Source organism: Octopus bimaculoides, chromosome 2 (assembly GCF_001194135.2).
Source record: "Octopus bimaculoides isolate UCB-OBI-ISO-001 chromosome 2, ASM119413v2, whole genome shotgun sequence".
Taxonomy (NCBI): Eukaryota; Metazoa; Mollusca; class Cephalopoda; order Octopoda; family Octopodidae; genus Octopus; species Octopus bimaculoides.
In genome coordinates this window covers 76,922,816-76,936,396 of record NC_068982.1, presented here as the reverse complement: position 1 = coordinate 76,936,396, position 13,581 = coordinate 76,922,816, and the positions used below count along the sequence as shown (strand labels likewise).

The 13,581-nt window shown below is 35.0% G+C and overlaps 1 protein-coding gene across 1 annotated transcript; it reads right to left on the bottom strand.

Annotated features, from left to right (window-relative positions):
- Positions 1 to 628: 628 nt before the first annotated feature.
- Positions 629 to 13,295, bottom strand: LOC106869684 (L-threonine dehydratase catabolic TdcB). The gene is made up of 7 exons (XM_014915513.2): positions 13,054 to 13,295; positions 10,492 to 10,644; positions 9,078 to 9,211; positions 7,967 to 8,125; positions 7,171 to 7,238; positions 1,144 to 1,262; positions 629 to 849 (listed from the first exon to the last, which is right to left on the bottom strand). Exons 1-7 carry the CDS (start codon positions 13,058 to 13,060, stop codon positions 629 to 631), a joined length of 861 nt encoding a protein of 286 aa, XP_014770999.1. The 5' UTR covers positions 13,061 to 13,295.
- Positions 13,296 to 13,581: the final 286 nt, after the last annotated feature.

Below are 13,581 nucleotides of genomic sequence, written 5' to 3'. Positions count from 1 at the left end.
AAGATAACAAAAGACCAAGATAAGTGGTGCATTGAGAAGATCCACCCATCACAACAAAATTGAGGTCCTAAGACCAAGGTGCCACGTGAAAAGCACAGGTGCTGATGCCACTTAAAAAGCATCTGTGATGGTGCCACATAAAGAGCACCCAGTACACTGTGTGGTGTGGTTGGCATTAGGAAGGATATCCAGCTGTAGAAACCAAGCCAAAACAGACTATGGAACCTGGTGTGGTCCCTGACTTTGTCAGTTCCTGTCGAGTTGTCCAACCTATGCCAGCATGGAAAACAGATGTTAAATGATGATGATGAATATATCAGCTTCTCCTGCATATAGATTTTGAAAAAATAAGCTACCAAAGGAGCTGCTTTACTAAGGCAAGGTGAACCTTTACTGTACCAGAGGCAAATTGCAATGTGGGTGGGAACACTTCTGTGTTGAGATAAAAAATGATGAATTTTTAATCTTACAAACTCATAGATTTGTATCTTACATTAAATTATTGGGTTTGTTTTGGCTAACCAGGTGGACATGTCCAATAAATTCCACACCCCTTTTTGCTTGTGTTTATAAAAAAAAAATGTTCCTATTTTTGTCAAAAAACCCCCAGATTAAAAAATTTTTAATCCTATCTCTCACCCTTTTTTGAAAAAGACAGCGTGATTAGTCTGAGTTTCGGACCTGGTTGACCAAGGCAGAGAGCATCCTTCTGGGGAACACAGCCTAGGTCTTTGGATGACCTGGCAGCAAATTCCAGAAGGTCAGCTATATCCTCTGATAGACCAATGGCAATTACTTCATGGTTGACAGATTCAGTAGCTTTCTTGATGCATCTAAATTTGGCAAGAGCTATGGGGAGATTTTTTTAGCAAGGCACTCTGATAAGATCTCTCATTGTGGGGTCCTACATGAATGCTTGATATGATTTCTGCTAAGGGGTTAAATGTCAATCAGTCAAATGGCTCTTCTCTGCATGCAGTTTAGTATGTCCGTGTGTTGCTCTGCAGCTGCAGCACTGTTCCTGATGCAGGCACTGTAGACCACTCTGGGCTTCACTTGAACCTTGTAGAGTGTCAGTAGTTGTTGGTAAATAAAGAGCAAAAAAAGAAAAAAAAACATAAGAAAGAAAGGAAGTAGATCTACTTACTTTTATATCTGGATTTACTTGCTTTAGATATGCAGCAATGCCAGCAATAAGGCCACCACCTCCAACAGGTACAAAGACATTTTCAATGTCAGGTTGTTCTTCAAATATTTCAAGTCTAAAAAAGTGAATCAATAAATAAAAACTACCAAATAATAGTCAACTCTCAACAGATGCTACATCCTCTGCCCTTCTGAACTTATTGATTGTAAACCATCTAAATTCATTCAATATACTCAGTTTTTATGCTTTCACCATACCCTTTTAACTCACCACCTACACACTGAATTAAACATGCCATACAATCCATTTTCTTCCAGAATTATAGCATCATTCTGAGGTTCCATTTTCATCAGTTTGTCATTCATGTCACAAATTCAGTATTCAAATTGGCCATATCCAGCTGAAATATTCTACCAGTTTTTTATTAAAACTGACCAGATCTGGCCTCTCATACCCATCCAACAATGTCCTAAAAATAAGCAATCACACCATGAAAATCTTTTACCTACAAGATAATGCATGATTAATTTAAAACAATGTGAATAAATAAGCAGTAAATTTGACAGAGTAATCTGAATGCTAAAGGGTTCAATTAATTTATTGATACATCTTTTGCATTGGCTGAAGCCAACATTAAAGTTGGACCGTACTTTTTTACCTTTTACTGTTTATTTCTTTCAGCCATTGAACTGCGACTATGCTGGAGCACCACCTTGAATAGTTTAGCTGAATAAATTGGCCCCAGTACTTATTTTTTAAGTCTGGTACTTATTCTATTTGTCCCTTTTGTTGAAATGCTAAGTTATGGGGATGTAAACAAACCAACACTAGTTGTCAAGTGATGGTAGGGGAACAAACATAAATATATATTCTGTGTGTGTGTATGTGTGTGTGTGCGTACATGCGCGTGCATGTATGTATGTGTTTAATAATAGGTAAAATGGATTAATAAATCCAGGCAGATGTCTATAAAGTGTAAACAAATTTAGTTAACTATATCCAACAATCAGATAACAATAAATGCAAGTAGAACTAATAACATCCATAGTAATTCTTCCTGTATGACAAGTAAATCCAAATATAGCTTAGAATTTCAAGAAATTCTGGGTATAAGACAATAAGAATAAGAATGGAAAAAATCACATGTATAATTGGTGACTACACCATACATTATCAATGATTGTTTCTATAGCGCCAGCATGTTTTGATAAAGAAAAAGATATAAAATACAAGTCAAATTTATATATCTGACAATATATGCTAACTCAACATTATCAAGGCAATCCAAAATTGGTTAAATTCAAAGTATATATACATGATGGTCTTCTTTCAGTTTTCCCCTATCAAATTCATTTCACACAACATTAGTTGACCTGAGGTACTTACCCATGTTACTACACAGTGGAACTGAACCTGAAACAATGTGGTTGAAAAATGAGCTTCTTAACCATATATCCATGCCAGCACCCTGGATTTTTAAGGCGTTTTCAAGGCTGACTTACCAGCCAGGATGCCAGCTAGTCATGGAGTTAATCCCACAAGTATTACTGGTACTTATTTTGAGATGAGTGTACTGGAGTAACATGAAATAAAGGACCTTTCCTAAGGACAAAAAGCACTGCTGGTTCAAGAATCAAACCTGCTAACTTTTAATCACAGAGCAATGTGCCTTCACAAGGGAGTGATATTGTTAATGAAATAAACTCCAGTTCATGGAGTCAGTGTAGGATTATAGCCAGAATTGGTATATTCACTAATTTGTTTTTGATTATTTATTCCAAAGAAGGGAGGTAGAACCATTAGAGCATTGGACAAAATGATTCATGGCATTTATCTTTTACTTGTTTCAGTCATTGGACTGTGGCCATGCTGGGGGTACTGTCTTTAAGAATTTTAATTGGATGAATTGATCCAGTACTTTTATGATGACATAAACACACTAAAACTGGTTGTGAAGTGGTGGGGATGGGATGAAGAAAATAAACACAAAGATACACACACATACACATATATATGATGGACTTCTTTCAGTTTCCATCTACCAAATCCACTCACAAGGTTTTGGTTGGCCTGAGGCTATAGTAGAAGACACTCACCCAAGGTACCATGCAGTGGGACTGAACCAGGAACCATGTGGTTGGGAATCAAACTTCTTACTACATGGCCATACCTGTGTCTATTTATTCTGATTTTTCACATTCTGAGTCAAAATCCCGGATATGTCTATTTTGCTTTTCATCCTACTGGCATTGATAAAATGAAATACCATCAAACACTGGGGTTAATATAATTGACTAACTCTTCCACCTAAAATTCTGTCTTTTTGTTTATTTAAGAATTAAGAGCTAACTGAATTACCTATGTCCAGGATTGCCACTCATCAAATAATAAAACACCCAGATTATTTGTTGCAAAAAAACCCAGATCCTATTTTATAAACCCAGATATTAGAAAACAGGTATATAATTGGTAATTTAATGAAAAAATATATTATATGTTAAAATGAATACAGAATTTAATACTTTATATTATATGGCAGCTAATTGTCAATTTCGTACATACCCACTTCACCTTCATTCACTCCTTCAATGGTGATAGACTCATTTTCTTCCCTTTTGAAGTTCAATCTACTCGTAAATCTACCCATCCACTACATCTTTAATAAGTTTAGCATTTGGCTCCCAAGAAATGCATGGCACTCCCTTTCTTGTAATTACTTGTTTAGCGAGTAGACGATCGTTGATCATTTTGGCCTTATTACTAGGTTTATTAGTGAACTTTGTCTTTGTGCAATTTACTTGGGAAAATATGCACTCCACACACACTGATGAATGAGGTAACACCATCAAATTAGTCATGAATTGTGACAGCCTCTCAAATTTAGTGTGGTCAAGCCCGTCTTTAAGATTGTGTATGGAATACCAGAATTCAGGGATGCTTTTTGAGGAAACAGGAATATCTTTATATTGCCAAAATAATCTGTACTCATCATCTAGTTCATCAAGTGTGTTTTCTAGTGCAGTTGCTGGAAAGTTTGATGCCAAGGGAATTATCGAATGAAGAGAGTTAGTGAGATTGCGTGTTACTTTTGGATCAAGTATTTCTAAGAGAGCAAACACTCCAGCTTCATCGAGAGGAAAGCGCATTTTTATTTAAGAGCATAATTCTATTAAAAAATTTTTGTAATCAGTTTTGAATCTAGCTGAGTCACCAATGGTGTGGTTTTGTTCTAGATATCTTATTGCACGTCCACCAAGGTAAGTATCACTCCTATCTTCGTGATTTGTTGTGTTATTAAGATTAATATCTGATAATTTAGATACAGCTAAAACAATCTCTTTTATAAAGTAACTAAGGATATTTTATATTCACTGGATACAAGTATATGCAACAGATGCAGTCAAAAGTGTTCCGATTGAAACTCAACATTAAGAGCATTTATTTTCTTTAATATATAATGTAAGAAGAGCAGCATGTACTTCATCCCTTTGTTAATCATTGTTTCATAGATCCTTTTTGCTCCGTCCACTTTTTCTACTTTAGCCTCTGACTGAAAATAAAGTACATGGGCATCCCACTGTTCTATTATAACGTTAATTATATTTTCACACAACAACCATCTAGTTTGCAAAAGCTTTGGAATCTTTTTTTATTTTGTGCCAACACTTTGTATCATATTGAAGTCATTTTTGACGTTTGCTACTTCGAGAAAAGTAAAAAGTTAAGCCCTTTAAAAAGAACTCAAGATATGAAGGTAACACCTTCACTGCATGACTTGAACAAAGTGCAAACGAATGGCAAACACAGCCTATTGTAAATAGTCAGAATATCATTTCTCAATAACTTTTGAAACCTGCTCTTGTTACCCATCACTGTCGAGCAATTATCGCTGGCAAATCCAAGTATGTTGCTCATAGATACATCTTCTTTTGTAAGCAAAGACTTGACAGCATCGTACAAACTCTGAGATGAACCATTTTCTACTACAATTGCATCCAGAAGAGTATCCTTGCCATTAAGTGATTGTGCATCAAAAAAGTGAACAACTATTGCTAAGATTTGTGTCACTGAGATGTCCATACTCTCATCTATCAATAATGAAAACTTGTTTCTTGAAAATTTCCAAGATTTCATTTTGTTCATAATGTGCATTTCTGTCTTGCATAATGTATGTTTTTTTTTTTCATTTGTAGATTTTTAGCTATTTCACTATCGGGAAAGGCCTTTTTACAAATTTCAGCTAAGTGATTTATATGGATGAAAGGTATGTGATGTTCAGCCACATAACCTGTTAGTAGCATATCTGACTTAGCTACTTTTTCATTTAATGTCTCGTTTTTTTTTAACAATAAATGAATCTAATTTAATAGCAGATTTCATACAAGCTTTCTTGTGTTTGGCAGTGTTTTTACGAGCTAACAGCATTGATTTGTTAGCATTTTTCAACACAACATTGCAACAAACGCAGCAGCAGGTGTCAGGATTTCTATCATCTTGCTGTAACCAATCCTTAAGCTCAGCATCCTCCAAGCACGGCTTCTTGAAATTTTGGGTGTATCACTTCCTCTTTTTGGACACACTATTGTTGGCCATTACTTCGCAAAGGGTTACAAAATAAAAACACTCTCTCAAAATGTTAAACAAATTTTAAATTATGAGTAACAATTGAAGTGTACACCATCAACACAGTCAAGCTGTCAGCTGGTGGTGTAAGAGTTTCAGACAAGTGTACAAGCGGCCATCAACGCTTTGTAACTTGTAGTTGCCCGGTATGATACAAGCATAAACAAATAATGCATATGATTAGTAATAACGTCACATACAATATTTGTATCAATAAATTCCTTACGTGAGATGATTATGGATAATATATAGAAAGTTTACAAAGTATTAGAAGAGGTGCAACTTAGGTACATATGGCATACAAAGTGTATGACACTGAATTCTCTTTAAAAGATAAGTTTGCAGCCAAAACTAACTTAAAACCCCAGAATTAATGTAAATTTGGAAATTAAAGCCCATAAACCCATCATCACTCCAAAAACTCAGATATAGGTGGAAAAACCCATCAGTGGCATCACTGACCATAACCCTTGTTAAATTATCCATGACTCTTGTAGGCTTTGTTAGACTAACAGGCTTGATATAATTCATGTTCAGTTTGAATTGTTGAAGATTGGTGTTAATAGGGAAAAATATGAGTAAAAAGAATTGACCAAAAGTTTGTATCAGTGCAAGAAGAATTGAGGAGGGGTTTAGAATAAAGTTGTCGGAGGGGGACATAGCAGAGATGATGGGTACATGTACTGAGTGAGTTTGAGCACAGGCACTCAATTTGTTATTTCAGAGCACCAGAGGATGAAAGTGTAGTGGTTACAGCATGGTAGTGAGTGTGTGGAATTATATGGCAGGGAAATGGTACCTGTGGACAGTAAACACAGGGGCCCAAGTGGGGAACTAGAATCCAGTGGGTGAAACAGCAAAAAAAAAAAAGGGCAGTGCTGTGTAAAAGTAAAGCATCACTGGAAACTTGCTAATAAGAATTAAAATGGCAGAAAAATAAATATGACAAGGATGACTATAGGTGGAGGTGTGGTTATGTGGTTGAGAAGCTTGCTTTCCAACCGTGTGGTCTTGGGTTCTATTGTGCAGCACCTTGGGCAGTGTCTTCTGGTATAGCTGTGGATCAACCAAAGCATTATGGATGAATTTGGTAGGCAAAAGCTAAAAGATTCCTATTATGTGTGTGAGTGTGTATGTGTGCATATATATATATATATCATCATCATCATAGTTGTCATTTTCACAGCCACCTTTCTATGCTAGCGTGGGTCAGACAGAATTTACTGAGACAGATTTTCTATGTCCAGATACCCCTCCTGTCACCAGCCCTCACCTGTTTCCAATCACAGTAATATCTCCCTATGATCAGACATATTTTTCATGGAAGACTGGAAATTAACAAAAGACATTTTATAAATACAACCAAACAGAATTTAAGAAAGGATGAATGTTGTACAAACCCTATTGTTCCTTGGCCAGCAATGACATCAATATCATTATAAGGGGAAATAAATGGGATTCCCTTTTCCTGCAATGAACAAAAAACAATGTTAGTGTCTCTGCTACATAGTCATTGTCATAAGCCATTTCTCTTTGGTTGTCTTCATCATTTTCATTATCATTTGGTGTTAGGAAGGCATCCACCTGTGTCAAGTTTCACTGATATAGAGGATTCCTTGTTTGCTTGATTTCCTATGGTTCAGTTCTTGAAGTAAGGTTCTTCATAATTGTGACAATATTTATCTTTTTCACCTCCATCCAATCGCTCACCCTCTCTTCTAAAATGTGAGTAGTCACATAGTTCTTCTACAACAAGAAATCTGTTCTGCTTTGGCTCATTCTCTTGTCTTATAACCCCTCATCTTCTAGCATAAAGCTGTCCCCCCTAGGGGTTTGTAGTCTTGTTGGCTGCATGGCAACTTCATGAGTGCTGGTGGTATCAAAAAAGTACCCAGTATATACTGTAAAGCGGTTGGTGTTAGGAAGGGCATACAACAGTAGAAACTATGCCAAACTAGAGAGTGGAGCTTAATGCAGTCCTTGGAACTATTGGATTCTGTCAAACTGACCAACTTATGAAATATCAATGTCGAACGTTGATGTCGATGATCATGATAAAGGTGATGATGTTTAATTTCCTGTTTCATTTCTTATTGAAGTAAGGTTCTTCATATTTGCAACAATATTTACGATATGTAGTTTCTTCCAGAAGATAAAAAAGATATAAACAAAAATCAATGGCTGATTTCAACTTACTTCTGAGTACTTGCGAGCAGCATTCTCTGCATACATGCAATCTTCTCCAAAAACAGTGAGTGAAGCTTTGTTTGCAATTAAGCGCTCATGTTTTGAAGGGGAAATTGTTTCTGGGACAAATACATGAACAGGAATTCCAAGTTGGTTCATAGCTTCTGTCTGGTAGGATTGAAATTAGAGAAAAGAATAGTAGCAGTACACACATTCATATAAATATAAAATAAAAAAAAAGAGGTTTACTTCTTGCAAGAAAGAATTTAGGAGAATTGGTTTTGGGGTCAAAAATGCATCTGAATCTTAAAACAAATAAAATTAAAAAATTTTTTTACAAATTCATTAAAGTACCAATCTAGTTTCAACAATATTTTTTGTTTTTCTAGTGTAAATAAAAGATAAAATTTTAAAAGAAAGTGAATACATAGAAGAAAATTCCATAGCGGTAAAACATGCTAAAACAATCAAATGTTCATGCTAATTCAAATATTCAATAAATTTTATAGTTATAGGAAATGATAAAAGTTCCAATGTTTCATGAATTTCATAACAATAATACATGATTCAGAATTCAATACGTTTTAAAACAATAAAATATATTAGCAATCAGATATGATGAAAACCTTAAAGAATAAAAAATTTTTTTTACAAGTTCTATTGTGATGTTGTATGGAGGGGGGGAATTGTTTTTGTCATTTGCTTTTCTGGTGGAAACTCAAACTGTTTCAAACTGATATTGCTTTGTAATGTATAAATTTTAAGATACAGGTTCAAGTCCTTATTGGTTATTTATTCAAAGTATGTCTCTAGCACCTCCTATAGAATAGCCTGAAGAAAGGGATGGGAAACCTTTATTCTCCTTAGACTATATTATCAAATCTCTTGGCTATCTTTGACTGTTTGCAATTCAGGGTGATTGTCAATGTATATTCCAGAAGTTATTGATTGAACACTTATTGGAAATCAATAATCCCTTCATACTCCCAATTAAAATATTTTCAATAAAGCCTAATTTGGTTTAATCTACCACATACATAGTCTAAATCCTATGTTTTTCTGTTGTTGAATTTGATATGATAAAAGAAAGGAACTTTTATAAGATGTTAAAACTACTTACACAAGCCATAGCATGGTTACCAGTTGATGCTGCCACAGCTCCTATTTTGTAAATATCAGGATTAGATTCTTTAAGCAAGCATAGTTTGTTAAAGGCCCCACGTACTTTGAAAGACCCTGTACGCTGCAAGTTTTCTAGAAGAGAAATCAAAGTCAGGTGTTTTTAGGTATGACTTGAAGTGAAAAAATGTTCAAAGAATATGATGTTGGCTTAGTGCTATTCTTTTATTCTTTAACTTGTTCCAGTCATTTGACTGCAGCCATGCTGGAGCACCACATTGAAGGGTTTTAGTCAAAGAAATTGATCCCAGGACATTTTTTAAGCTTAGTTCTTAATTTATTGGTCTCTTTTGCTGAACCACTAAGTTATGGGGACACAAACACACCAACACCGGTTGTCAAGCAGTGATAGGGGACAAACACAAAGAAACACATGCACACACACACGTGCAAACACATACACACACACACGTGCAAACACATGCACACACACATGTGCAAACACATGCACACACACACGTACAAACACATGTACACACACATATATATAAAATGGGTTCCTTCAGGTACAACGTGAGAACAATAGTCTTAGATATTTTATCTCAAAGAGAGGTCTAACAGCTGTTAAATTTAATACATTTTTGAAGGAAAATGAAACAGGTGTTTGTGTATTTGATTTCTGATGGCTGATATTCCATTGCCCAAGGCGATACCAATTATAGCTTTTGGAGTTTTGTTTCCATATACTGATGGCCATGTGTAAGAATCTCTCACCCAGTGAGTGGATTTTGGCATCATGTATGCATGAGGCAGCTTGGTTTTCTGATTAAGGAGTAAAAGAATAAGTTGAGCTTGATTAAGGAATAAAGTGAATTTGAAATAAATACTTTAATGCATTTTACCTTTTTGATACCAATCTGTCTATGAACACCTCAGGTTCTATGACAGACTTTCTGCTTCTAAAATGATCTAAATTAAAACCATCCTTCAAAATTTCAAGTTAATTTCTGTTCCTAACACCAGCTTAATATTAATGACAAAATTACTTTTATTAAATTCTTTATTATTTTCAAAATTAATTGAAACAAAAGCAGTGCATTTTAACAGAAATATGGTAAAAAAAAAAGGGTTAAATTTGCTATCACCTGCTTCAGCCAAATCTGGCTCCTAGATTTAATTAAATATTGGTTTCAAATTTTGGCACAAGGCCAGCACTTCCAAGTGAGAACGTAAGTCAATTACATTGACCATAGTGCTCAACTGGTGCTTATTTTATTGACCCCAAAAGGATGAAAGGTAAAGTCAATTCCAGTGGGATTTAATTAAGTTTAATTAAATTTAATTAAATATTAATTACTATATATACATTAGATTACAAACTATAGAAGAGTGAGATAAAATTATAATATACTTACCACATTTTATATATACATGAGAACCTTCTGCCATTTTAGACAAGAATGGAGAATATTCCAATGGTGTGACTCTAACATAATTCTTTATTTGTTTCTTTGCTTTATAAATTTGTTTTAATGAAACCAGTTGAACTTTCTTTAGGTTTGAATTCTCTGAAAGATAATATTTATTGACAATTCATAAATTCTAGAAGACATAGAAAAGCATGGGGGGGAAAATGGAAATTCATGATTGCCATGTTTTCAACAGAATTAATAAAACAGTTCCCAAATAGGAATTATAAATAGTCCTGTCCAATATGTAGAAAAGGTGTAGGTAGAAATTCTATATGGTGTAATAAATGCAAATTGTGAATAAATAAGGGGTGCAGTGGAAACACAGGAAGATTTATATGGAAAGTGGACTTTGTGTGTGACAGATGTGAAAGAGCAATGAAGTTTAAGAACACAGGAAATAGATTTCCTTGAATGCAAAGGAAGATCCTTGGAAGTAGTAGATAGTTTCTGTTACCAAAGTGACCTAAATAGTAGAGGAGGAGGTTGTTTTGAAAGTACAGTCACATATTAATCCTTACAGCTGTTTTAAGAATAGCTGCACAACTAGTGCAGCTCTCTGTATGCTAGCTGATTTCTGTGTCAGCCTATTTCATCTTCAGAGGGTCAATGGATTGAAACTCAATGAAGCTAAGGGGACAATCTACACACCTTTTTTTTGCTTTCAGTTCCATAGTTTTACCTGTGATAGCTTTCTACCAACCAATGTCATATCAACACAATGGACTTACTTTCTGCCTCTTCCTGGAGTTTACCTGTTTACATTGTAACTATCAAGAACTTCCCAGAGTGGAACTTTTACTAACCTCCTGCTATTTATACTCAATTATGCATTTGTTTCCCTGTTGTATAAATATGTCATAATCTACTCGATACCCATTGCTTGCCTGTCTATCAATACCTTCTATTATACATATCAGCTTGATCGATACATTGTTAATCTTCATTTAGGCACAAGTTTGGCCTGAGCACAAACTGTATGTATATATTATCTTATGTCGTTCAACATCATATTTCCTACAATATGTGTATGTGTGTGCGTGTACATACATACGTAGCCTATGAAGTTGATATATAAACAGGGTAAATTTAACCATTTCTTCCAATATTGAAAAGACACACACAAACACGCGCGCGCGCGCGTCAGAGCAGTGCAACAGAATTAAGGGGAACAACTCTGTTGAACACTCGCGCATGTGTGCGTGTGATAATGTTCCCTCAAGGGAGGAAGAAAGTATCAACCACTTAATATCGCAGTAGTATGTTCCAAAATTCTTATTGCTTCCTACACTGGTCTACATCAAGTAAAAGTGAAAAACAGCCATTTAAAAATATTTTTTATTCATCCGGTCTAGTCACCAAGTAAAAGTGAAAAACAACCATTTTAACATTTTAAAAATTCACCTTTACCCTAGAACTTTGAAGGATTCTAAACCTGGTCACTAGACATGCTAGAAACAGTGGCAAAATCTCGCTTAAATAACACTATACTGTTCTAAAAGAACACACACACATGTTGCACATTGTAATCTACGATACGTTGTATGAAAAAACAAAAACAAAAAAACTAAATACTAAAACACGAAGTGATCATCGCCAGAATTGCCTGCTTGACCAGGGCTAACTTGGGATTGAAAAACGACAACGAGGGAGTCTATATATTGTGACTCAACCTTCTAGATATGGCAACTAAATCTCCCTCAAATCACATTGGATCATATAATCTTCGATGTACAATGTTTACAAAAAAAAAAATAAAGAAGGGTGCGAGAGTTACGACAGGTACGATTTTAACCAAGGGTCTGTTAGATGAGGACAAATTTGAGGCTAATTAACACTTTTTAAAACTTGTTTTTGACATTTCTTCAATGTAAATTTGTTATATCTGCGGATATAACTGAATTTGTGAGGAGATGATCCTACAGACAACATGCATGCAAAACGAAGCAAGAAAATAACATTTAATGATGTAATTAATAATAATTAATTAATCAATGAATTAATAAACGCAGTCATTAATTTAATCGCTTGAAAATAAACATCTCCAATAACAACAACAAGAATAATTTTATTTACTATAGGTTCAAGGCCATCAACTATTTAGGGGAGGGACAAATCGATAACATCGGCTCCAGTACTCAACTGGTAACTTATTCTATTGACTTTGAGAGGATGAAAGGTAAAATGAAAACGTCGGAATTCGAACAAAGAACGTAATCTCAGAAAAAAATGACGTTTATCGTATTGCCCGGCGTGCTAAAACAATAAAAATAATGGTTTCTTTATAGTAATTTATTCATAATACCCACACGGCCCAAAAACCATTTAGGACAATACAAAGACAAACAAGAACGAAGATTCACATAAGACAGTGTACACAAAAACAATAACAACAAAATTCCCAAATAAGAGGGGAGTACCACTCTGGAACAACCAAGGAATCCCACCGATTTTGGACTTTATAAAATAATAATAAATCATTTTGTGTGAAATAAAAATATTTTCTACCTGACATCGTTTATTTATATTCTTTCTTCTGTTAAATTTTCACCGAAGTCACAACGTAACAGCAGAATATTGTATATAAACTCAGTTACTGATAGCAAATATATATTTGTGTACTTAAAACAATCTGTATGCAGGTTATTCTGTTAAACAGAAAGTTAAAACAGTTTGATATGAGGGCGCGAAGGTGTGCACATGAACTTTTAGTGGAACCTTAGATATGTTTAAGGGAGATAAGTATCGATGAAGAGGATAAAGTGGAGATAACAGAGAAGGAAACACCTCACACGCGCGCGCGACGGTTTTCTTATAGTTTTCGTCTACCAAACCCACTCACGAGGCTTTTGACGGCCTATGGCTGAAGTCGTAGACAAGGTGCCATGCACCCAACCACATGATTCCTGGACTGAACCCGGAACCATGTGGTTGAGGAGCAAAGTTCTTACCACACAGCCACGCCTAAGCATCTATCTATCGAACTGTCTATCTATCTATCTATCTATCTATCTATCTATCTACCTACCTACCTAC